The following is a 25,664-nucleotide window of genomic DNA, read 5'->3' on the forward strand; positions in this document are numbered from 1 at the left end:
ACAAATTCAGGTTTCACTTTTGTCTGAATAAAATTTTACTTATAGCAGTAGCAGAGGACAGGATTGTAGAGGAATCTCATAAAGTGGCAGCTCCTACAAGAATTGGCACTCTTAAAACATAGTCTTAATATTCCTATCTGTGTGTGACTTCCCTGGCATAACACCTCAGAGCAAGTGAATCAGGCAGTAAATGTGCTTTCCACAGCCTTGAGATAATACTTCTGGCCCTTCTGAATGACAGAAATTCCAAATTACAGTACAGTTCTATGTCTACTGAGAAGTAAATCCCATCGAGTTCAATAGGACTTAATTCCAAGGTAAATGAATACAGGACTGCCAAAAAGAGGTTCCATAATCATTATTACTACCCTGGCAATGCACTACTCAACAATTACTACTCTCTGACATTTTTTCCTCCATTGCACTTGATGAGTTGACTACCCTATTATCTTTAGTTAACCCATGTTTACCGTTGATCCTGTGCCCTCCTAATTGCCATCTCTGCTGTCATTATCACTCTTTATGTTATCCTATCTTTTTCTTCCTCTCTTCAACATTCAAATGCACCACTGTTTTCCTTATTAAAACAAACCAACTCTTGATCCCTTTTCTAGGTCTGACTACTGTACAATTCCCTCCCCCTCCCCTTTTCATCAAACCCCTGCTTGCTTTCATGAGCTAATCTTTTCCCCCCAACTCTGTTGCTGGCCCCCATCTAGTCTGCCAGCTGCATGTCAGTGCTTTTGCCTCCTCATCACCAAATCCAAAAGTCTCTGCTCAGTTCTCTTCCTCTTTGATATCTAGGTACAGTAGATCACTTTCCCCTACTTGTTTCACTTTGCTTTATGTCCTAGATCTCCTTGATTTTGTTTTCAGATGGCTCTCTTTCTGTCTAGTTGATATTTTGGTGTTTCTGGAGGGGGAAGCCCTCTTTGTTTTCTTTCTTCATTGTGGTTTCTCAGATGTCTGTGCTTGTATTTGGCCATCTGCAATTCTGTCCCTATACAGTTTCCCTGAGTAACATTATCACATATCATGGCTTTCAGTACTATGCACTGATGTCACCCACCTCTACCTAAGAAGAACTTTCTTCATTCTAGTGCAGGCATAGGCAGCCTCGGCCCTCAAGATGTTTTTGGCCTGCAACTCCCATGATCCCTAGCTAACAGGCCCAGTGGTCAGGGATGATGGGAATTGTAGTCCCAAAACATCTGGAGGGCTGAGGTTTCCTATGCCTGTTCTAGTGCATTTCTAAGTGTGTCTTTGATATTTCTGTCTAGGTATTGCATTGTTATTTCAAACTCAGTAGGACTCAAAATCGAACTTGGTTCCTCCCAAGCCATCTCCTTCCTCCTTCATTCTTAATCGTTAATAACATCACCTTGCTCTACTGATCAGGCTTGAAGCCTTGGTTTTCTCTATCCTTTGCCCTCCATTTTCATTGCCAAATCATTTCTTCTTTTACAATGTTACAAAAATATGACCAAAAATTCTGGTCCATGCCTTGGTCATCTCTTATGTTGACTACTGCATTCTTTTCATGGCTCTTCTGTTGTCTTGCATTCATCCATGCAGCATTCTGCTGCCAAAATTATTCACTCTGACCCTGTGCATCTTTTCTCACTTGCTGCTCTCAGTGCCTTGAACTGCCTGCCAGAACGCCTCCATCTGACCACCTTCTGTATTTCCTCCTCAAAATGCATATTCTCTGGCAGCCCATTGGAACAACATCTAGTCCCAGTACCCTATGGTAACTAAGCTGAATAATGTGTAATTAAATAGCAGCACATTCTCTTCCTTTTTATCCCTGTCACAATTTCCCTCAACTTCCTCTGTTGTAAGTCCCTTGGTGAAGGACATGCCAAATTTGTTGTTTGTAAAGTGCAATGTGCATTGCTGGTACTAAGGAAATAATACATCAGTGCAGATTCTTCATGTAAGTGTTTGACAATCTGGGATATAATCAAATATTAAGTAAATGAGCTGTTTGTAAACTGCTATTAGGAATAAGAAAATAATAATAATAATAATAATAATAATAATAATAATAATAATAATAATAATAATTGTTCTATGTTATGTTTTCTAATAGGAAATAAGTACACCTGTAACAAAAACAGATTTTAGCCAGCCATGGAGCTTGCTCACAGTTTGTTATTAAATGAAGAGGCTTTGGCTCAAATCACAGAAGCTAAGCGACCAGTTTTTATCTTTGAATGGCTGCGGTTTCTTGACAAAGTGCTAGTAGCTGCTAACAAGGTATGCATGTCCCCTCCCACCAGTCTTTGGTTTTTATATAGTCCTTTTTCATTGAGTTTCATAGGGCTTGCTCCCAGATCAGTGTAAAGGATTGCAGTCTAACTCCATGACATTATTATGTAGTTCACTAATTCATATTTTTAAAAGATCTGATTTGCCCATAATTTGAGATGAATGTTATGTCTTGAGCTGTAATTCCCTTTCCAAGTTTGTTTTAAGTGAATTTATATCAGTAGTTTCAGAGAAATGCCAGAAGCATTTAGGCACATGGGCCAGTGGATTAGGCCAGTACCAGCTTCATTAAATAAACCACCAAATATCACGAATGTCAGGATATCTTATTGAAAAATAAAATGACACATGACGGGTGGTTATAGCTCTACTAGCAAAAATATCCCAGAAATAAAAATACTTGAATAGCAATCATCAGAAAGAATTAAGCATTTGAATGTTGAATTATGAAAATCAGAGCAAATAAAATTTTAATTTGTTTTGTTAACAGACGGATGTAAAAGAAAAACAAAAAAAACTTGTTGAACAGCTAACTGGTCTTATCAGCAGCTCTCCTGGGCCACCCACCCGGAAATTGCTTGCTAAAAACCTTGCTGCTCTGTATAGCATTGGAGATACTTTTACTGTATTTCAGACACTTGATAAGTGTAATGAAATTATCAAAAGTAAAGATGATACATCAGCCTACTTACCAACCAAACTGTAAGTAACAGATCACATACAGGACAATAATGTTGTTACAAGTGATGGTTAATTTGTTAATTTCTTAGAACACTGAAGAAGTAGCTGAGCAGATTTGAATGATTTTTGTGATTCATGCTTACAGAATCCTCAGGGGAATATACCTGTTTAGAAATGAATGATGCCTTGAAGTAACAATGGAATCAATTTCCTACTGTTTTTTGTCACAATATTGGTTGTGACAAGAATTATGCAGCTGAGGGTGGGAGGGTAACTGAGAACATAAGATCCTGCTAGATCAGACCTTTTAGTTCAGCATCCTAGATGATGGGCAGTAATATTTAAAGCGGGATTATATAGATGCTGCAGGATATCAGTGGAAGAAAGTGTTCGTTGGATTAGCATTAGTCTTTAAGCATCCACACTACAGTGGAACCTCTGGTTACGTACTGTCCCCCTTACAAATGCTTCAAGTAACGCGGTTCGCTAACCTGGAAGTAGATGCCCCTAGTTGCAACCTTTGCCCCAGGATGCGAGCGGAAGTCGTGCCTCATGTTAAGAACAGTTTTGTGTTAAGAACAGATCTCTGGAATGCATTCAGTTCATAACTGGAGGTACCACTGTATTATTGCAGAAGGAGGGAAGATGAAACAATTCTTTAAATGTCTACTTGGAAATAAATAAATTCACTGGGCCTGTAAATCTCTGAATATATTGCCCAGTTCTAAAAGAGCTCTGTTTAGTTTTGTCAAATCACTGTGCTGGCAACATGCAGGACTTGATAGTGTATTGTTTTGCATGTTTACTAAGAAGTAAGTCCTATTGGGGGTTTACAGGCAGGCAAATGCAGATGAGTGCTGCCGCTTTCTGGATCTATTAGGTGCAGCCTCTGATGGAGAGGCTTTCTTCCATGTGAAGAAGCCTGCTTATTGTATTTCTAAGTCTAAACATGCCTAAACATACAGAAGAATTGCAAATGTTTTCTAGCTGGATTATCACAAGAAGTTGTTCTTGACTTGGCTTTTGTGCAGGAGGACAGCAAAAATAGAGCTTAATTGAGCACAGTTATATTCCTTCACATGCAGCAATCCAGACTGGATTGAGAACTTAGTTTTTCTAAGTGATTACTGCCAAGCAGTTTGAAGGAAACTAAGCCAACCAATTACTTGACACAATTTTACCAGTCATTGTGAAAATCACTTAGGGAATTCTCAGGAGCATCTTCTAGGAACTATAGGTTATCAAACTATTTGGAATTAAATTCCATGCTTTCAAGACTATTTTGTTAGCATCAGACATGCAAAGTCTGAGAAGACTGCATTCTATCCTCATAAAAAACTCGTAAAATTTTCCAAATTACAGTTGGTGAACATGCTATCTTTATTTTGAAATATGTGAGAAATGTGAGTCATTCTTTGGGTGAGAAAAATCCTAATGAGCATGAGAGTGAAAAAACTTAATGAAACTTGGCATTCGTTTTACCTGTCACTTAATTGCTAATCCATGTGAATTTTTACCTTCTCATTTCTAAAACTATATCTGTGGCCAAAATATAAGTTTGTAGTCTCTGATTTCCTTATAATGTATACATACCACATAAAACTGCCCGCTTGCCTGAAGATGTTTAAGTTTTGATTTGATGCTTCTATTTACTAGCATGTTACCTAGTGAAAAAATACAAATGATGATTTTGCCTTTTTGTAGCACTGCAGTGGCATGTGTTGGAGCATTTTATGAAAAAATGGGGAGAATGCTGGGTAGTTCTTTTCCAGAAACAGTTAACAATCTCTTAAAGTCTCTGAAAAGTGCTGAGGTGAGTGAAAGTGGTGTTGTAAAAAAACACAAAATCATATTTTTCGCTCTTTTCCATATTTAGTTTGTTAGTCTATTTTGTAACACACTAAAACCATCAATTAAGGCTTAGGAAATTTTATTTAAGGCTATTCTGCTGTCTTTTATTTATATACTCTTTGTTTAATTAGGATGGCCATACGCCTGTAATTTTCAGGATATACCTGGAATACTGCAGTTTGAAGCAGTGTCTGGGCGAAAATTCACAAAAATGTCTGGGGAAACCTCGACGTATGGCAACCCATTGTCGGTGGTGTCATTTTTTTGCCAAATTACCTTAAAAATACCTCAGAAATGCGTCATGACACCAGTTGTGTGGTATCTCTCTCTTTCATATATGAATTATGAGCCATCTCCCTTTGCCCTTCACTTTTTAGATAATTCTCGTAGTTACATTATGAAGACACAGAACAAGTTGTTTCTTATTTCTGCTTCATTCTCTCTTTCTCCCTTTCAAATCCCAATGCAATTTGTAGTCACAGGGCCGGAGTGAAATATTAATGAGTTTGCAGAAAGTCCTAAGTGGGCTGGGTGGTGCTGCAGCTTCTTGCCACCGTGATATTTATAAGAATGCAAGATCTCTCCTGACAGACAGAGCTATGGCTGTGCGATGTGCAGTAGCAAAGGTAGGTTTGTATTATTTTACAATTTATAAACATGCAGGGTTTGTTTGTTCACTAAATTTTCTGTTGGTCTTTCCTTGGGGTGCTGTATTTTGACATTATTTCATATGTCACACAGTGTAGTTGGGATGTGGGTTTGGTGGCTAGCTTATCCAGAATAAGCATTTGGGCTGCCACAGAGCAGTTCCCATCTGAATTTTTTTAATACTTGGCATTAATCTTTGTAATGGGATTCTAAATTGTAGCAGGAAGGACTTTTTCCTCTTACTGAGGAAAGAATGTGACAATGTAGCTTTCTTCTCCCTTCAAAGCACTGAAACCAACATTTTGCGCAGGGAGAAAGAGAGAAGTGGTCTGTTTCTCTATTTTTTCTGGAGCAGAGATTTTTTTGGCAGGGGCAGATTTTAAACTGAGAGGTAGGAGGCAGCCCCCTTCCCCCTCCCCCGCAATACATCTGAAAATTAAATGCTACTGAAATGTTTGTAGACAGGAATTGGATTCTTGTATCCTGTGATTCAGTATTACTCTCCAATCCCATATCTCATAATAATGTTTTTGTATGAGCACCAATGTAAAGATAGATTTCAGTGTAACTTTTCCGGATTTTTAAAAGTCATTATGCCAATCATATCTCATAAGTGGGATAAATGACAGTGACGATCGTTCTGGCTCTATTCCCAGAGTGGATGGGTAAGCATTTTAGAAATATTAAACAATTATTGGCATGTTCTTCCTCCTGCCCCCAGTGCCTACTGGAACTACAAAATGAGGCTGTATTTATGTGGACAGCAGAACTGGAAAATGTAGCAACACTTTGTTTTAAGGCTCTGGAAAACTCAAATTATGGTGTACGAGTTGCAGTATCAAAACTTTTGGGAACAGTTATGGCTACAGCACTGATACCAAAGCAAGCAGCAGGTATTAAATACTGAATTGTCTATGCAATTATTATTCTATAATTTCACAGCAATAAGCTGGATATATTTGTGTACTATTTGCAAATCTAGGCAGGGTCTGGTATGGTTTCAAATGGGATGGTGGACTGTAAGTTGAGATTCCTGAATTGCAGGGAGTTGGACTAGATGATCCTCAGGATCCCTTCCAACTCTATTATAGAACTGTATTGTGGGAATTGTTGTTTTCTCTATTTTTACAGCTAGCCAAAGTTAAAGCAATTAATCTACACAAGGAAAGCATTGAGATAGAAACCCTTTGTGAATGAGTTATGTAATCATCTGTAATTGTCTGAAGGCTTTTACATATATTTAATAATCATTAAACTCTACTAAGTTTTTGTTGCCTTTGTTCCTGTAACAAGACAGGCTACTTGTCAAAATCACAGATGTAATATGAGTCCAAACAATTATTTAAAAGTATTCTATTAAATTAAATTACTATTTTTTTTCTTGAAGTGATGCGCCAGAATGTGAAGCGGGCTACACTGGAAGAGGTTTTGGAACTCATGGCCACTGGTTTTCTAAGAGGAGGATCTGGATTCTTAAAGAGCGGTGGCGAGATGTTAAAAGTAGGAGGATCTGTCAATCGAGAAGTGAGAGTTGGAGTTACGCAGGTGTGTTTGCTCTCTTACTCTTCAATAATTTTCACAGTGTTGTTATCTCTGCCTAGGCAAGTGCTCAAATAGCTATTGTTCCATAGAAAGTGATCATTTTCATATTCATATCTGTTGACTAAGCATGTCACAAATGTGCAGTTTTTTCATGCCATATAAGTCAATCAGACGAATAGATTTAGCACATCAATAAATAAGTGACACTTGTACAAGGACGTCTTTACCATTGGGCATAGTGGCGTGGCAAGCCACAGCACCAAACAGTGGAGAGCACCAGGCAGAGAAGAGTCTGGGGAGGGGAGAGCGGGGAGGTAAGCGAGGCGGAGTGGGGGCTTGGTGCCTGCGTGCCTCCAGTGCCCGTTGGAGGCGGGAAGGCTCCGGATGCTTTCCCGCAGCCAGAGCTCTCTCTGCTGGCTCCGCAACATACCACCTCCTCAGCTGCGTGGTGTGTGCTTGCATCCCAAGCTCTGTGCATAATAAACGTGACTCTACCACTGCTCCCCCATCCACTCTACCTCGAAAGATCCCCGCGCTTGAGGCTACACGCTGCAATGGCTGCCCCCAGTGCCCCTCCCTCCTTCCCCTGCTTCACCACCTTGCACGGAGCCTGCCTCCTCCCACTGCCCCCACCACCTCTGCACTCCTTCGCACGAACCGCGTTTCCTTCCCCTGTCCGATCCCCTCCCAGTCACGCTGCTGCGGCAACGCAGACGGCCCAGCTCGCTTCGCCTGTCCCTGTCCAGACAAGACCCCCGCCTGCCTCCCATGCCGCCCCCATCGCACTCGGCTGCCCAGCCCCACACCATGATCCTGCTGCGGGAGCTGATGCCCAGCTGCGTGCGAGTAGTATGGGGCAGCAGCGCGAGGGCGGGAGCAGCCTTTCCTAAAAAAGGTCAACAACTTTGGGGTCCCCCCTTAAAAAAGGTAACTAACTCTGGGAAATGGGGGGGCAGAGGGATCTTTACACCACGGTGCCGAATATGCTTAAGACGACCCTAGACCTGTATAACCAATTGATGTATCCCCAGCCTCAAAAACAGCACCTCTGTGCAGCGCTCCAGTCAGCCTGGACCAAAGGGCCTTGTAGTGCTCTTTTGGGCTTGCAAAGGATGCCTCCCTCCTTCACACCTCTACAGAGGCCTTAGTCTGCTGTGCTAAAAGATAGAAGGTGATGTGAAAGACCTCTGAGACTCTGAAGGGCTGCTATTAGACAGAGTTGGTGCTTACTGCACTTGTCTGACCGGCAATTCCTGAAAATATTGTTATATTGTGGTGGGAGAAGGGGTTCTCCAGGGTCAGAAAAGGGGAAAATATCCATTTCTTTTTGTTTTGTTCATCATGGATAAATATAAGCAGTGAATCATAATGGTAGTGAGGACAGCGCTTCCAAAAGTATTCCTTCTACTTGTGGTAGCATTAGATAGAAGACATCATACATGTGAATCCATCCCTAAAATATGGTTGTTTTGCCTCAAAATCTTATAAAACCGGGGTCATTTAAGTCTTCTCTTTAGAGTCCCTTTGTATGCCCCTCCCCTCCATTATGGAAATGTGAACAAATCCTTCTTTTCTGTGGTTGTAATATTTGTATTTTGAATTTGCAGGCTTATGTTGTCTTTGTCACAACATTAGGAGGTCAGTGGCTGGAGCGCAATTTTGCTACATTCTTGTCACATGTTCTAGATCTGGTTTCTCATCCTCGGGCAACGCAGACTCATGTAGAAGCGGTGTACTCTCGAAGATGTGTCTCCTTCATCCTCCGAGCCACTGTAGGAAGTTTATTGGGGGAGAAGGCACAGATTGCAGCTGCCAAAGATATATGCCAGGCAATTGGTAAACAGATGAAGGCAGTAGGTAAGAATGTTAAGGTTAAGGTCCAAATCAACATAATATATTCCTGTCCCATAAGTATGAAGGAATCTTTAAAGCTGTGAAAAAAAGGTCTATGACAGATAATCAAACAATATTATGTGCCCTCATAACACTGAAGTGCAGGCACAGTATGTAATAATCCGTAAATATGCTCTAAAATATCTAGCTGTGCTGACTGAATATATCTTTCAAATACCACAGCAATGAAATGCTAAAGTATGTTTACTCAGAATATGAAGAATGTTTAGGACAGGCTCCCCCCCACCCCCCGAAAGCATGCATATGTGGCATACTGTATAGGCATCAAGCTACAGTGGTGCCTCGCAAGACGAAATTAATTGTTCCGCGAGTTTTGTCGTCTTGCGATTTTTTTCATCTTGTGAAGCACGGTGTCGGGAAAGTTTTGGAAAAGCTTCAAAAATCATCAAAGTCTTTAAAAACCTCAAAAAAGGCTACCACACCGCGTTCTATGAGTTGCTCCTTGAAGTCAACTCGCAACTGTATTAACGGTGTTAAGAAAAAGGAAACAAACTTGCAAGACGTTTCCGTCTTGCGAAGCAAGCCCATAGGGAAAATCGTCTTGCGAAGCAGCTCAAAAAACAAAAAACCCTTTCGTCTAGCGAGTTTTTTTTCTTGCGAGGCATTCGTCTTGCGAGGTACCACTGTACTTGTACTTGAGATCAGAGAGCTAATTCTTAAAAATATTTTAAAACTGGCAGTAGGTAGGAGTCAGAACTTGGAAAATCAGTAATCATTAAGAGAATTTAATGCTTTGGTTCTCTCCCTTCAGTTTTCAGACTCATCGCTATTAGACATTTTTCATAAGCTAAGTTTCCATAGTGAAAAAATACAAATAATGGCATATTTCTTGATAATATTTTCTCATTCCTTTAGTGATTATCCAAAAAGTAGCTCTCTTGTGATGAAATATAAAATACTTGTGATTGAAAGGCAGCTTTTAATGTAGGTTGCCAGCAAGTCATCTGAATGTATGCTAAACCAATCTCTGTTCTGTAAGAGTTGACTCTTAAATTCTGTGGCGTCTCAAACACATGCAGCTTAGTTTTTTAGCTACTGTGTACAAGCAACTCTCGCATTTCTATAGTTCTTTATACTGATACTCTTCTGAATACACCTCAAATTTACAAGAATGCTGGATGACACTCTCTCTTCTCCCACTGCTTTGCCAGAATCAGTTGTGAATGATGCTAATATTGAAAACAAATCAGGAGCAGCTGAAGTTGCTGCAAGTCAGCATGTGATGGTTTGTGCCCTTCAGGAGCTTGGGAGCCTAGTTCAGAGCCTAAGTGCCACTGCATCACCTCTCATACAAGAGCCTTCCATAGGTAAGTTGTAAAGACTAATTTAATATACAGTTGCCTGTATAGAATTATACTGTTCACTATCCAGTTCTATCTGCCAGCTTACTTGATTACCACTTGATTCTGGCATGAAAAACAAACCCAGCAAGACATGTGATCTAATCTAGAAAAATGCAAGGGCATTTACTGCTTCTGGTTTCAGCAGAATGTAAGCAATTCTGAGATTCTTTAGCCTGCGCCCATAACAGCTAAACAAATTGCCTAATATAAATGTATTTGTGTATACAGTTGTTGAGTAGTTACAAAATTTCACCAAGTAGTTATCAATATAGTTTCCTCATAAGAACCTAGAGTCTGGAGAGTTCTGGTGAATGCCTCATTGTGTGTTTATTGAAATGAGAAATAAAATGGAAATTTAAAAGCATAAGTAAACTAATTTGAAATCTCATTCTGTTGAGTAATATTTAGACAGCTTGACTTACTATTAAATGGAGTGAAAGGGGACTGAATGGTATAGAGTATATCCTAGTATAGGAATCCATTATTGATTTCCCTTTAAGATTCACTGTTGTGTGTGTTGATTTCAGGATTGCTTGAGACTGTTACTTCAGTTCTTCTTCATCCAAGTATGGCTGCCCGACTTGCTGCTGCATGGTGCCTGCGTTGTGTAGCTGTGGCCTTGCCTTTCCAAGTGACTCCTTTCTTGGACCGGTGTGCCGAAAGGCTCAACAATTTGAAGACCTCACCAGAAGCTGTTAGTGGTTACAGTTTTGCAATGGCTGCTTTGCTAGGTGGAGTTCATCAGTGTCCTTTGGGCATTCCCCATGCAAAAGGAAAGGTGAGATACTATGAACATATGTGGCTTTGCATATTAAGTTCAAATCTTAACAGCATAATGGCTACAGAAATAAAATGGACTTAGCTTCTGCTTCCCTAACGCTAAACACATTTACTTGTTAATAAACACCAGTTTGTTGTTGGAAAGGGTCTGGCTGGCTACCTCCTGACTATAAAATGCATTTAAACAGAAGAAGAAAAGATGCTACAGTAACCAGTATAATCACCTGCGGGCCAGGGCATATCCATGCCAACCCAGGTGCTAATGTAAGCTCTGTTTGTCACTGTCAACATCATCATCTGCTCCTCTCTTTGGGGGGCCCTGTGCTGTGAGTCCCTAAACTCTGACCTCTCTTGTGTCAATGAGAGAAGAAAATAATTAGTGTGTCACTCCTTACATTACTCTTTCTCTTAAATCTGTTTCCTAAATTTCACTATCCTTCTGCTTTCATTTGACCCAAAGAGTTCATTTGCATCCAAACATTCCCCTGGTTAATCTAGGCCACTGTTTCAGCTGCCAGATCCCTACTACCATTTCCCATTCCTTATTTAGTAATACTAGGATTCCTCATTTCCTTGCATCTTTAAAATAAAGTTGGTTTGGGTACCCTATATATACACAGGTTTTTAGTTTTCTTCACTCTTCTGTAAATATTTAGTTTTTGTTGAGTAAAGTCACACAGCCATTTTACTCTTTATGCCATTTTGGCATAACGTGTGTTATTTTGAACCCAAATTGGAAGTGTTATTGCTAATTCCTTAAATAATTAAATAATTGAGGATACTGTGCAACTTCTTGTGACATTCAGGTTTAAAGATCTGAAAGTTTTGGGCCTCCATGGTTAGAAATGCAAACTTTTGTGTTAGCACGTAATGTGTGATTAGGAATGGGCACATAATTGGTAACAATCTCCTTTTGTTTTCAGATGGTTGTTAGCATTGCAGAGGATCTCTTACGATCTGCTGCACAAAATAGCAGATTGTCTTTGCAACGAACCCAGGCTGGATGGCTTTTGCTTGGTGCTCTGATGACTTTAGGTATGTAAAACAGTGGCTGGCTTTATCACTGTGGTGTAGGACAGTCCTGGTATTCTTAATAAGTTTATTGGATTAGTCTTGACAGTAAAAATTCCTTAAAGTTGTTATAGTCAGCAGAATAAACCAAGCTCTTCAGAACTTCATATTTGTAATTGGGGAGAGGCATGTTTGACTGGCGCTTTAATATGTGATGAGAGGCTCCAAGAAAACAAATCTAAAAGAGTCTGTTAAAATATAACTTTCAAGGAAAATAGAAATTACAGTAAGTGATTATATTTCTCTATCTTTTGTTTCCCGGTCTTTTAAACATAGCTATAAGTAGCAGATGGTATGGAAAAAATACATTTTCTTTTTCTTTCGTCTTGTTTTCTTTGTTTGATCTGGGTTAGAAGCATTGTGGTAAAAAATGTGTCTTAAGGTAATCCCATTTAAATACAAATTGGACTTTAATAAAGAATTGAGAGCAGCATGAAGAAAAATAACAGTATTTTATCAGTTGATAGCAGTTACTACTTTTTGAAGAGTACTTGGCAGCCCAATATTCTTTAAATTAGCTTTATTTGATTAAACTTTTAATGCTAAAGGCTAATATGTAGTGTGTAAAAATACAAATATTCCTATAATCTTACATCACTTGCATTGGTTACATTGATTACTGGCTACCTTTCCATGTAAAAATGGCCAAAGTGGAATACAAAATGTTACTTAAAAAGAAAAGAAAAGAATGGCACACAATAATGGCATTGGAGTATTTTTAGTGTCATTTGGTTATTTTTTGTTTGTTTGTTGAGAATTGTTTAAATCTACAGTAATTTGCCTTCCTACCCTTAGGTCCGTCTGCTGTTCGTTACCATCTTCCCAAAATGTTACTGCTGTGGCGAAATGTATTTCCCCGATCTCTAAAGGAGTTGGAAGCAGAGAAAGCTCGTGGAGATTCCTTCACATGGCAAGTAACACTGGAAGGACGTGCAGGAGCTCTCTGTGGTAAGAATCTCAAAGATACAGCTAACAGTTCCTGAATTATTCCAATCCGTTTTACCTGGAACATTGTGAAAAGTTTCATGTTCAAATCTGAATGCTAAATGGCTTTGAACAAGTTCCACTTCAAGTCTCACATGGCTTTGTAAAATGGCCTGAGATCCTTGGAGGAATGCTGAGATATAAATGTTGCAAGTAAATAGTGTATAAAGGTAATGTAAGAGTTTGGCTTATTCAGAAGGCTGAGAAAGTTAAAAAAAAAAAGGTTCACTCGTAGTGGTACATGTGACTCCCAAGGAAAAGATGCCTGATGAGGGAGACAAGTGGGGAAGTATTTGATTCCACCTGCCCTTCTTATAGCAATGCAAGCTTGGCTGAAATAATATATACGGTAGCAATAGTGGATAGCATGGGTGGGGCACTGTGGTTAACCTGGCTTCTTGAATGTCTCTGCTGATTAGGGAAAGCATTGGCATTTCTGCCAGCAGGTGAACTGCAGTTTCTTTTTGAGAGTTAACATTTCCTTCTTTGCTTACATAGTTTAAAATGTGACCAATGCATTTTTCATTATTAGCTATGAGAAGTTTTGTTGCTCACTGTCCCGAACTTCTAACAGAGGATGTTATTCGAAAACTGATGACTCCTATAGAATGTGCTATGACAATGATGTCTCAGTAAGTATAGTTTCCACAACGGTGAAGTAGTCTGCATAACCAGAAAAAGTCAGAGAAATTCTCATTTTAACTTCAAAATGAAGAAACAATCGACACTAACTTCTTAAAGTTAATTTTATGTCCTGTCTTACTTTTTTGATATTTAACATTTCCATTTTTAAACTAAATATTATTTCTTGTTTTATGGAAGGCACAAATCTTCTTTAAAAATACTTTCAAAAATAATTTATTCTGCATAAAATGAAATTGTGTGCATATCACATAGCAACTCAGGGACAGACCTTGCGTATAACAGTATTGAAAATTAGACTTCAACCTAGTGCATCCTACCAGAAAGGTTACCACTAGCACAATGGGACTTCCCTCCACTTCTCTCCCCCCCCCCCAATATGCTCCCTATGCTGTCCTCAAATCTGTTCTAGATGGTTGGAGGAACCTCCAGAACAGATTTTGCTGGGGGCAGGGGAGTTCTGTTGTGCAAGGGGAAATCCTTCCACTGATGGAACCTGAGTCTTAGTGTTATGTTGAATACAACCCATTGCATCAACAGGTTACCATGTGATGATTTTTACTAGTAATTAATCTGGAATTCTTTTTAACACAATAGCATTCCCTCTGTAATAAAAGCCCATGGAGCTCATCTGAAGGCTAGTGCAGCAATGGTCCGATTAAGACTTTATGACATCTTGGCTTTGTTACCACCAAAAACATATGAAGGTAATTGCACTGAATTGTTGCTTATTGCTCTTAATGCTTGGGTCCACATCCCTTATATTCTTATGTAGGCTTTTAAAAACTTTAAAGTAGTCACAAAATTGAAAATAGTCACAAGATTGGTAGCATTTCTATGAACAAATAATGTATTTTTCTAGAGGGCATCTAGCAGAATCACAGTGCTCACATATACACATCTGTACACCTGTACAAAGATTAGAAATAACTCTATGCAATAATATTCAGTAATACATATACCAGCTATGCCTCTAAGCAATGGTCCTGGGTAACTCACAAATACAATGTAGAATTGTTAATGATATCAAGCAGCAATAGTTTCCCTGGCCTTGGAGTGCTGGGTGTCTAGTTAATATCTGAAACTTCAAATGTTCTCCAAACCCCTCTACTCTATACACACACACACACACAAAACAACAACAGCATCATAATAAAATAGAAATAAATAAATAGAAATAAAAATGTGCACTCCACCCCCGAGACCATTCCATTATAACTATCCAACTCCTCTACTCTTCTGTTGACTGAACTCCAGCTTGGAGGATGATCGCTGGATAGTACCTTTGATTTCTTCAACCCCTGTCTCAGTGAGGTTCAGCTGGAGAAATAAACTACCTGGAAAAGCTTTTACTTTTCTTTCTGGTATTTGGCTGGTTTCCCACTAGATCTTAGTTTCTTGGCACTGTGCTCTTTGAGGGCCTCTCTGGTAGTACTATAGTAAAGCAGTAGAGTTCTCTTTGCCAGTGGACACTAGAATAAGTGCAAACGGGTGAATGTGGGCTTCTCAAGGGCTATATCTTCCCAAGAATAATATTAGTACTGATTTTCCTGTACTGCACCATCCTTCTTTGGGAACTATTTCTGTTTCATATAATGCCTGTTGATTCACAGGATGTAAAATGTCTTATATTTTGACATTGTCCCCTTCCAATTATTTTCCTTCAGGGTCATTTAATGCACTTCTTCGGGAGCTGGTGGCAGAATTTACTTTGACAGACAACTCTGCTAATACTACTACATCTCTGCTTAGATCACTTTGCCATTATGATGACAGTGTTCTTCTTGGCTCCTGGCTGCAGGAAACAGACCATAAATCAATTGAAGATCAGGTAGCAAATCCTTAAAAAGCATTCCCCAAACGTCTAGTTTTCTGCCATTTTTCAAGGCTCTTGAGCAAATCCACTGTTGTTATTTTTACAGTGCCTAGCACATATTTGTAATACTTCTACTGATTTCTAAATATAGAGGTTTAAGTTAGACTCAATTATAATTTGATTTTCCTTAGAGTTATGAAAAATGTTGTGTCTTGTAGAGTTTGTGAGAGATGCCAGAACAGAGTCAACCCTAAACTTGAACTCTATAGCAGAGCAGGCGAAGATGCCATAGAGTTAGAAAAGAATAAAGTCACATAATAAGCATGTTTTTGAAAAAGAAAAAAGGCAATGGACCCTGCTGCTGTTGCTGCTCAAAGTATTACAGTAGGACATCTAATAGTATAGTCATGGTGTGTGTTTCCTTCTCATACTTTCCAAATGAAACGCTTGATCTGTAATTGCCCTTATCATGTGTTCTGTGCAGTACTGGTAACCACGTGACTGGGCACAAGCAAAGCAATTTTACTTGAATTATACATACTGGCTTAAACCTTCCATGGATGTATTTAGTTTGATGAACTGAAGCTCTTTCCATTAATACACTCATGGAAGAACCCATTCCTTGAAAACAAGCATCACAGTGCTAAAAGCTAGGATCCATGCCTTAGAGTTGAATCTCCTTTTTTGTACTTGAAAATAATGGAGACACTGCAGAAGTATATAGGTTCCTTTGAACAAGAATAATTTCGAAACAAAAATCTTCAGAAAATGTATAATACAAAGCGATAAATGTTACATGTTTATCATATTTCAAGTGTTCTGATGCTTTGCAGCTCCAGCCAAACAGTGCCTCTGGAAGTGGTGCTCTAGAACATGATCCATCTTCCATTTACTTGCGCATCCCTGCTGGTGAAGCTGTTCCTGGTCCTCTTCCTTTGGGAGTGTCAGTCATAGATGCCTCAGTTGCTCTCTTTGGAGTGGTTTTCCCTCATGTTTCCTACAAGCACAGGTCTGTTTATAACCAGGGTGGCTAACCTTTGTTGGCCTTAGAGCCACAGTGACAACCCTCTTGAACTTGCAAGCCACACACACATGCATACACCATGCAAATTAGCTGAGGAGTGTCATTATTGCCTCCTCCTCTGCTCATCAAATGACCAATCAAATGACTGAGAAAAGGCTGACTCTTGTACCAGTATTCAGATCAGGGCTCTGGACTTTGCTCAATGTAGCACTGTCTACTTTAATTTTTGTTCTTTTTGCTGCTGCTACCAAAATTAGTAAGATCCCAGGGCCAAGGGGGCAGATTAGGGCCCCTGAACCTAGGTGTAGGCCCCCCAGCAAAATCTGTGAATATGTCATTATAGTGCTATTTAATTAAACAGTATCAAGGCTTAAATCCTATTTAAAAGTTAGCTATTAAGAAATTTTTCCACCTTTTTAAAAGTTTGTGTTATCTTTTTGATTTATAATCTGCTTTATAAAGTGTTTATTCAACACTTACTGTTGTGTTCACGCAACATAATGTTTTCCCTCCTCCCTTCTTTCCTCTCCCCTGCAATGCCACACCCTCCAAAATCTTCTCCAGAGGGTTGAGGTGATGTTAAAAGAGGAAGGAAAGTCACATTATGTAAGTGGGGACAGTTATTGCCAAGCCTAGTTTTGGAGCTTCTGTATTGTAGCAGCAGCAGCAACGCTATCAGCAGCTTGCCTGGTGAATTCATTTGATGGCACTGTTAGATGAACAAATAGTCCAAGAGCAAATTTCACTTGAAAGCACAGTAACATAATTTGAAGTACATTATATCACATTGTGGCATAGTCATTGGCCACACAGAGGCACCTTACAGTCATCACCTTTAAAGCCTGTGGGTTTTATAGCTCTTTTTCTATCACGTCAAGGAATATCTTTCTCATAATATATGTATTTACAGGCTACAGATGTTGGATCATTTTGCAGAATGTGTCAAGCAGGCAAAAGGTGTTCGTCAGCAAGCTGTGCAGCTTAATATTTTTACTGCTGTTCTTAGTGCATTAAAGGTAAACCTGCTTTAAGAGGTATAATGCTGTCTTTTTGCTGTGTACTATATTTCCTATCCTACTGTAATTATAACAAGGCTGCAGTTGTGAGGCATAGAATGTTAATGTATGCATACAAATTCATTTCTGATCACTATTATTGCTCTAATATCAGTGCCCTCATATCAAAGGATCAGAGGTGCTGAGATAACTTAAAAATGGAGTCCATTAACACTGTTCCATAAACTTGTTATATGAGCCTTAGTGGAAGACTTTGCACAATGATGTGTCAGAAGCTGTGTCATAGCATGCAAAATATGATGCATCACCTATGCTACCATTTGAAGGTGTTGTGCCCTTTTTACCAAGTCAAAAAAGCCCCACTTTGAGTGGAAGAGCACCTTTATGCTTCTGGTTATGTGACATCTGCCAAAATGTGTGAAAGCTTAAACCTTTCCCTGACTGGAAATGTGGGAAAGTCATTTGCAGAAACAGTAGTTGTGAATATGGGTATTATATGGTGTGTATCTGTAAATCTTTATATGTTGTCTTCTGTTAAAGGGCTTAGCTGAGAATAAAAGTACTTTAGGGCCAGAAGAAGTTCGCAAGTCTGCCTTGACACTAGTTATGGGGGCCCTTGACAACCCTAACCCCATTCTGAGATGTGCTGCAGGAGAAGCTCTTGGCAGAATGGCACAGGTGGTGGGAGAAGCAACTTTCATTGCCAGAATGGCTCAGTACAGCTTTGACAAGTACGTTGAACATTTTGCTTGAAGCAAAAGGAGAACTTTGTTTGCTACATCTCATTCCCCTGTGTGACAGGGGAGTATAGTTTTATATTGAATATAGTTTTTGTAGAATATAGTTTGTTTTGCTATGCATGCAAATATGAAAATGCGCACAGCTTAAAAAGTGCATATAATTTCTAATTTTGGTTCTTAATACCTTAAGAAGGAAGTAACATGGCTGTAAGCATTTAAGTGTAAGGCGCTGGTTGCTTTTGCTTACCTTGGTCATTTGAAATGTTTTCTCTTTATGTGATCTTGAAAAATAATACAGTTCACATTTAACTTGTGCACATTCAGCTTTATAGATGTGGCAAAAAAAGGGGGGGAAGAAAAGGGGTGGGGTTCCAGGAAGAATGACTTTGGCAATCCCACCTACCATTGAACCCAGTGGGTTTTGACTAGGCACAATCTCTGGAAGGTAACCCTTACGTAAGTTGTGGACTTACTGTATTGGATTGTTTGTATTTATTTGACGTCAACAAAAATGGTATTAGCTTTTAGATTTAACAAAAATTAAATTTTACCAAAATCTTGGTAGGCTGAAATCTGCTAGAGACGTCGTGGCAAGAACAGGGCATTCCTTGGCTCTTGGCTGTCTCCACCGCTACGTTGGAGGAATAGGTTCTGGGCAGCACTTGAAAACCAGTGTCAGCATTCTGTTAGCACTGGCACAAGATGGAACGTCCCCTGAAGTCCAGGTAAAGCAGATGTATAATATTCAGCACAGTATAATAAGGATTATACACTTTTTAATGCTTCATTCTGTATGCAGATGTTTTTAACAATGTTATGAATGGCAAAAGAATCAGGCAGAAAATTCTGCAAACTTTTTTTAAACAAAGGTTTAAGCATAAGCACCCATGTTTTGTTGCTTCAACCATTTTTCAGTTATAAATAGCCATGCTACCTATTTGGTAAACAATCTGAAAATGTTTCTCTATAAGCGCTACTCTAAGCAGGTACTACGCACAACCCAGCCATACTTTAAGTGTAAGGCGCTGTTCAACTGTTCAACTGTTTCTCTAATGAGCTCTAGGTAACATATATGATCATTGTGTGCCCCTCCCTTTCATATGTTCTAAACAATCCTGTGAGATAGAATGCTCTTCTAAATGCCTGAATTGGGAGACTGGACAAGTAACTGGACAAAGTGCTTTTCACCCTTAATAATCCCCTTATAGCTTGCTTCCCCCGCCAGTCAAACCTGCTTGGATTCAGTCTCCTAAATCTTGTCTCATCCACTCTCTGTTCCAACTGAATTAACTGATAGCATTCTATTTCATTTCCCTACCGTGGAATTCTCAAATCTTTCTTTAAGTGGGCATACTTAGAAGTCACACATGCTTATTTCAGAATGGGGGAGCCTGAAAATTATAACACACAGAGTAAAAGCAGAATGCTAAAAAATAAATAAATACTAACAGCTTGTTAATAGATAAATTTAAATACTGTTGCTGTGGATGAAACTCCCCATTATCAAACTACTGAAGTCTCAGGGAATAAAAATGCCTTCATAATTTGGGTCTGCCCACTAGTTGTTAGTGTTTCATTAATATTAGTGCTGGTGGTCCACTTCACAGAAACCTTAAACCATGTTGTGGGCCCTGATGGCTCTGCATCCTCCCTTTTTAGTTCTGTGGGACATGAGCAGGGTCTGTGCTTTGACTTTCTTAATAATAGAAAGTGGGGCTTCAGAGTTACTTTTTCAAGCCAGAAAAGAGAAAGAGAGAGAGAGATAATGTGATGAAGACTGGGAACCGCTGTGCTAAAGTGGCAACCATACCCTACCATAGTCTTAGTGAACTGTGCCAAAGGTATATGACTAACCTGTTAATTATTCTTCCAGACATGGTCTCTCCATTCACTTGCTTTAATAGTGGACTCTAGTGGACCAATGTACCGTGGATACGTAGAGCCTACTCTGTCTTTGGTTCTCACACTACTTTTGACAGTGCCTCCATCACATACAGAAGTACACCAATGTTTGGGTCGATGTCTAGGTGCTATAATAACAACTGTTGGCCCAGAGCTGCAAGGTTAGTGTACAAAACAATAAAAATGAGGGCAGTAATCCTCCTGTTAAGTTGCGTCAATGTTATATTACACATTCTTTTTTTAAAAAATCCAAGTTTTTTCAACTTCCAAACAAAGATACCTAAGATTGCAGCTTTAAAGCAAAATCCTAGTCATGTTTACTCAGAAGTTGGTCCTATTGAGTTCAGTGGGACTTACTCCCAGGCAAGTGTGGTTAGGATTGTGGCTGTAGTCCTGTTCCAGTCTCCTCCATTTTATATTTTCTGTCTGAGGACACTCTGGTTGGTGGTGTAAATCCTAATGTAGCTGGTGGCACTGTGGTCTAAACTACTGAGTCTCTTCGTCTTGCTGATTGGAAGGTTGATGGTTTGAATCCGCATGATGGAGTGAGCTCCTGTTGCTCTGTCCCAGCTCCTGCCAACCTAGCAGTTTAAATGCATGCCAGTGCAAGTAGATAAATAGGTACCACTGCAGTGGAAAGGTAAATGGTGTTTCCATATGTTCTGGCACTCCTCACGGTGTCCTGTTGTGCCCGAAAAGGTTTAGTCATGCTGGCCACAAGACTCGGAAAGCTGTCTGTGGATAAATGCTGCCTCACCATCCAGAGGTCCCTTACCTTTACCTTTTACCTACTGGTCTAACAGGAACAACCAACAATAATGTGCAGATAGGTGTGCTATAAGGCTCCCTTGGCTTCGATTTCTGGTTCCTTTCCAACTTTCTCTTTTTTCTTATATTTTTATTTGTTGGAGTCTCAGCTGCTCTTTTCTTAACATTCTTATTAGTGACTAAAGATATCTAGGCTGGGCTGCAGTTTTCATGCTGCTGTTTCGGGAATGTTGGTGTTTTCTTGTCTTTTATATAGTTGATGATGATATTATTATTATTATTATTATTATTATTATTATTATTCATCATCTACCTTGTGAGACCTATGCCCTATAATCAAATAAATAAAGCTTATAGCCTTGGTGTATATTACATTTTGAGTCAAATGACAGGATAGAAAATTTAATGCATCCATGGAATTGTGACTGAAATAGAAAATTATGTAGATATTTTAGAAGTTGATTTGATAACTTTAAATTTGATAGGTAATGGAGCTACCATTTCCACCATCCGCTCCTCATGTCTGGTGGGATGTGCAATTACACAAGATCATTCAGACTCTCTTGTTCAGGCAGCTGCCATTTCCTGCCTCCAGCAACTTCACATGTTTGCACCACGACATGTTAACCTCTCCAGTCTCGTTCCCAGCCTTTGTGTGAGTATAAGCTATGCCTCTCATTTGTGTTTCAGTACTATAACATTTATATAGTACGATACTTCGGGGTGGGTGAGAAATTGTGTCAAAATGATCAATTGTATTCTCCAGTAGTGGAGAACACACAACATTCTTCATGCCTTAACCCTTTTTCTGAACTACTGTGGCTTCTTAAATAGCCATAGTCTAACCAAATAGTTAAGCTCTTAAAAAATAATACAGGTTTTACTGCAGATTTTCAAGAACATACATACAGAAACAGACAGGTCATTGAATTATAATCAGCTGTAGCCTCACAAAATAGCAATAACTTTCAACCTAGCAACTACAGATCACATTGCCATTTCTCCCATGAGTATTAGGGGAGATAAGTGGAGGAGGTAGAAGAGGGGGAGGGAATCAAATTAAATAAAGTTATATGATTCTTATGAAAAGATATGTAGATTTACTTCTTTCTTTTATTTATTAATTGCATTCATATACTGCCTTTCAGCCAGGCAGCCAAGGCAGGTTATGGTTTAAAACATTCCTTCATTAGGAAGAATATATTTACCATAAACATTTGAATGTGTCTCTAAAGCATATTTAAGTTTGCTATATACAGCACTTTGCACTTGATAGTGGAAGCCGTTGATAACACATCATGTGAACTTCAGCTGCTCTTTTTTTGGTTTTCTTCATAGAGCAGTACTGTTCTTAGCTGATAGCATCATTCAGATCAGATGATGGTAAAATACTAACCCTATTCATGTGTTCAAAAGAATGCATGAAGGCATTATTGAGGGGGAGTGGCTATGCACACACTAGTCAAAACAGACAAGTGCCTACACTTGAACTCTGGTGAATCTCTGGTCATAAAGAGTGCATCTCTGAAAGGATCACTTTATGGGTGCAAGGGCACAGCTATGGCATCATAAAGAGACATTTTAGGGGGTGGGCTGTGGCTTAGTGGTAGAGCGCATGCTTTGCAGGCAGAACATCCAGGGTACAGTCATCGGTGGGGTTGGGAGAGACCATTGCCTGAAACACTGGAGAATCACAGCCAATCACTGAGATAGATGGTCTATTGGTCTGACTCAGTACAAGGCAGCTTTCAATGACCCTATGTAACAGGGGCACCATCTGGGAGGCAGCAAGGGGCCCCCAAAAAATTCAAGGAGGCATGACACATCAGCACGTCGCGGAGCATGCTCAATTGACCTTGGCATGCACTGCGGCATGCACAAGTGATGTCAGCATGCCCCACAGCTCCGGCCCCCTCATTTCCGGGGGCAAGCCAGTGCGCTTGCTATGTAAAGTGGTGCCTCTGACAGTGGAGGTAGAACTTAACCATCAGATGCATTGTTTCTTGAAGGCCTTGTCAGCATCTCTGTTGTCCACGTTCTAGTGTCCAGGCAGATAGACAAATTTCTGCCCTTATAAAGACTTTCAGGCTTGTGCAACCACAAGCCAGAGTTTCTTGAACAAAGGTTGCTTCTATTCTACTCCATAGCTTGCTGTGGCAATCACCTTTGTCACACACCTAGAAGCCATCCCATCCCAGCCACTACCACGCCGCCAAATGACCCAAGTAATATGCACAAACAACACACAGACCCCAGGCCCCCTTTTCGCAGCAGTCATATTGCAATGTGTATTTGGTTTCATGTGAACGTAAGAAGAGCCTGCTGGATCAAGCCAGTGGCCCATCTAGTCCAACCTCTGGTGTTCACAATGGTGAACCAGATGCTGTAGGAAACCCACAATATGCTAAACTGCTATTTTAATTGATTCATGTACTTTTTCAATTAATAAAAAGATTGGTTTACTGAGTAGCTAATTTTAATTAAGCAACAGTACCTATGGGTTCTTTCAAGTCACCCAGCTAGTTTGCTTGCTGATTTATGGCTCTGGTTGCAGGTTCACCTATGCAGCTCCCATCTTCTACTTCGTCGGGCTGCGGTAGCATGTCTGAGGCAGCTTGCTCAGAGAGAAGCCGCAGAAGTATGTGAATATGCCATGAGTTTAGCCAAAAATGCCGGAGACAAAGAAAATAATGGGATGAGTAAGTTTTGCTTTGCGTGTTTACTTTCTTAAAGACCAAATGAAAACAGCTAATGCTGTAAACTTTTAAAGTGCATTTCCCATACGATATTTTCACCTGCATGTTGTCTGACTTCATAAAAATGATATACATTTGTTTCATTCTAAAGTATTCACTTTTGACAGTTTTTCTCCAATGGTAGACTATGAAAGTGCACACTTTCCACATACAATGGCCAGATTGGATTTGCCAGCATTTTGAATTGACTTGGTTCTGTATAGCAGAGCTGGGAAAGATGTCTGCCTAAAAGCTTCAAGAACTGAGCTCAAGGCCCATTGTAAATTAGACTTGGCAGGACAAGGCTAGAGGTGCCTTTGTTCTAAGTTTGCAGAAAGCTTCCCTTCCCCGCCCCCCTTACATTTGGGTGGCTAACCTTTGGCCTTCCAGATAATGCTTTACTGCAGCTCCCATCATTGGACATGCTTGCTGGGATTGATGAGAGCTGGAGCACAACTTCATCTGAAGGGTCACAAGTTAGCTACCTCTATCTTATGTCCTAAGTATCTAGTGATACAGTTTTTGATTGGGAGACCTTTTTTCTACTGTCGGCCATCAATGCTTTTTTTAATTGGACTAATTCATGCATATGTTAATTTATGTAAACCTTTTAAAAGGATTTGAATAAGTTGCCCAAATATGGAGTACTTTATTTTATATAAATGATGAAATAGGCAACAACTTTGGATGGGTAGGTGTGTTTAAACAGAATTACATGATGCAATGATACATAGGTTACTTACTGGTACTTCCCTAGACTACTAACACCTTAGTTTCTGCATCGTTGGTGTTTTATCATATTAAGTACTGCATTTTAATGCTGCAGTTGTCATTGTGTTAGTTATTTGGATCATATGGAGCCATAGACTTTTTAGAAAAATCTCAAGTTGTTATTTTGATGAAAAGAATTCCTGTTAACGTAAAATGCCTTTACCATCTGTTTTGCAGATATGAATTCTTTTGCTCCAGGACTAGGCTCCCGGAGGGATATTCATGGCCGACATCAGGGAATCAATATCACAGAGACTGGACTTGAGGGAGTCCTTTTTGGAATGCTAGATCGGGAGACTGATCGGAAGCTGTGCTCTGATATTCATGATACCTTGGGACATATGCTTTCATCTTTGGCAGTAGAAAAGCTCTCGCACTGGCTGATGTTATGTAAGGATGTCCTTGCAGCATCCAGTGGTAAGTATCTGAAAATGACCATGTTTTGACTCTTGTAATTCCTTTAGAAGCTTTTTATTTAGCAGACTTTTCCATCAAGTATGCCTGTGGCATTAAATGAAGTCATGGTCCAGCCTCTACTGAAGAAAACCTTGTTAAACATCTTGGAACAACAATTGTCCAATGTCTAATATTTATCTTTTGGGTTGTTGTTGTTGTTTAGTCGTTTAGTCGTGTCTGACACTTCATGACCCCATGGACCAGAGCACGCCAGGCACTTCTGTCTTCCACTGCCTCCCGCAGTTTGATCAAACTCATGTTAAGTACTCTTTGGGGCAGTGGCGTCACAACGGGGGGCGGAGCGCCCTGGGTGTCTTGTCTGGGGGGTGTGACAAGAAGGCACCCCACAGGGGCTGTCAGCGGCGCGAGCAGCCATCGCTCCGCTGCGGCCGCATGTGGAGGATCCTCCATTCGAGGCTGCAATTGCGAGCAGAGGATCCCGGTGCCATCCATACAGCGCTGGAGTGGCGCTGCCGGGCCTGGCAAACCACTATGTACAGTACATGTGCGGTTTCACTATGTACCGCACATGCACTGTACGTAGTGACGCTGCACATGCGCCCTACATAGCAACGCCTTGCCCTGGGTGTCACGACGCCTTTGTTCGCCCCTGCTTTTGGGTACCCAGTCTTGTTAGATGCATAGGTCACGTAAGTAGTGGGGAGTGCCTTTTTCCAGCTATGACTGGTGCACCAACTGCTACACCCCC

General features: G+C 40.0%; 1 protein-coding gene across 1 annotated transcript in view; it reads left to right on the forward strand.

The window, feature by feature from the left end:
- HEATR5B (HEAT repeat containing 5B) overlaps nucleotides 1-25,664 on the forward strand; it is a 46,550-nt gene that overhangs the window by 1,167 nt on the left and 19,719 nt on the right. The window contains exons 2-23 of the mRNA XM_082218095.1: nucleotides 2,093-2,259; nucleotides 2,762-2,973; nucleotides 4,657-4,765; nucleotides 5,280-5,429; nucleotides 6,173-6,344; nucleotides 6,839-6,996; nucleotides 8,601-8,850; nucleotides 10,059-10,214; nucleotides 10,778-11,028; nucleotides 11,954-12,065; nucleotides 12,897-13,049; nucleotides 13,618-13,717; nucleotides 14,325-14,434; nucleotides 15,395-15,558; nucleotides 16,377-16,552; nucleotides 17,478-17,583; nucleotides 18,124-18,314; nucleotides 18,889-19,048; nucleotides 20,197-20,386; nucleotides 21,479-21,648; nucleotides 23,548-23,692; nucleotides 24,677-24,916. Of these exons, the coding sequence (XP_082074221.1) occupies nucleotides 2,134-2,259; nucleotides 2,762-2,973; nucleotides 4,657-4,765; nucleotides 5,280-5,429; nucleotides 6,173-6,344; nucleotides 6,839-6,996; nucleotides 8,601-8,850; nucleotides 10,059-10,214; nucleotides 10,778-11,028; nucleotides 11,954-12,065; nucleotides 12,897-13,049; nucleotides 13,618-13,717; nucleotides 14,325-14,434; nucleotides 15,395-15,558; nucleotides 16,377-16,552; nucleotides 17,478-17,583; nucleotides 18,124-18,314; nucleotides 18,889-19,048; nucleotides 20,197-20,386; nucleotides 21,479-21,648; nucleotides 23,548-23,692; nucleotides 24,677-24,916 (3,601 nt within the window). The 5' untranslated portion in view covers nucleotides 2,093-2,133. The remainder of the gene's footprint in view (nucleotides 1-2,092; nucleotides 2,260-2,761; nucleotides 2,974-4,656; nucleotides 4,766-5,279; nucleotides 5,430-6,172; nucleotides 6,345-6,838; nucleotides 6,997-8,600; nucleotides 8,851-10,058; nucleotides 10,215-10,777; nucleotides 11,029-11,953; nucleotides 12,066-12,896; nucleotides 13,050-13,617; nucleotides 13,718-14,324; nucleotides 14,435-15,394; nucleotides 15,559-16,376; nucleotides 16,553-17,477; nucleotides 17,584-18,123; nucleotides 18,315-18,888; nucleotides 19,049-20,196; nucleotides 20,387-21,478; nucleotides 21,649-23,547; nucleotides 23,693-24,676; nucleotides 24,917-25,664) is intronic.

The sequence above is a fragment of the Podarcis vaucheri genome, assembly GCF_965113315.1.
Source record: "Podarcis vaucheri genome assembly, chromosome: 3".
Lineage (NCBI taxonomy): Eukaryota > Metazoa > Chordata > Lepidosauria > Squamata > Lacertidae > Podarcis > Podarcis vaucheri.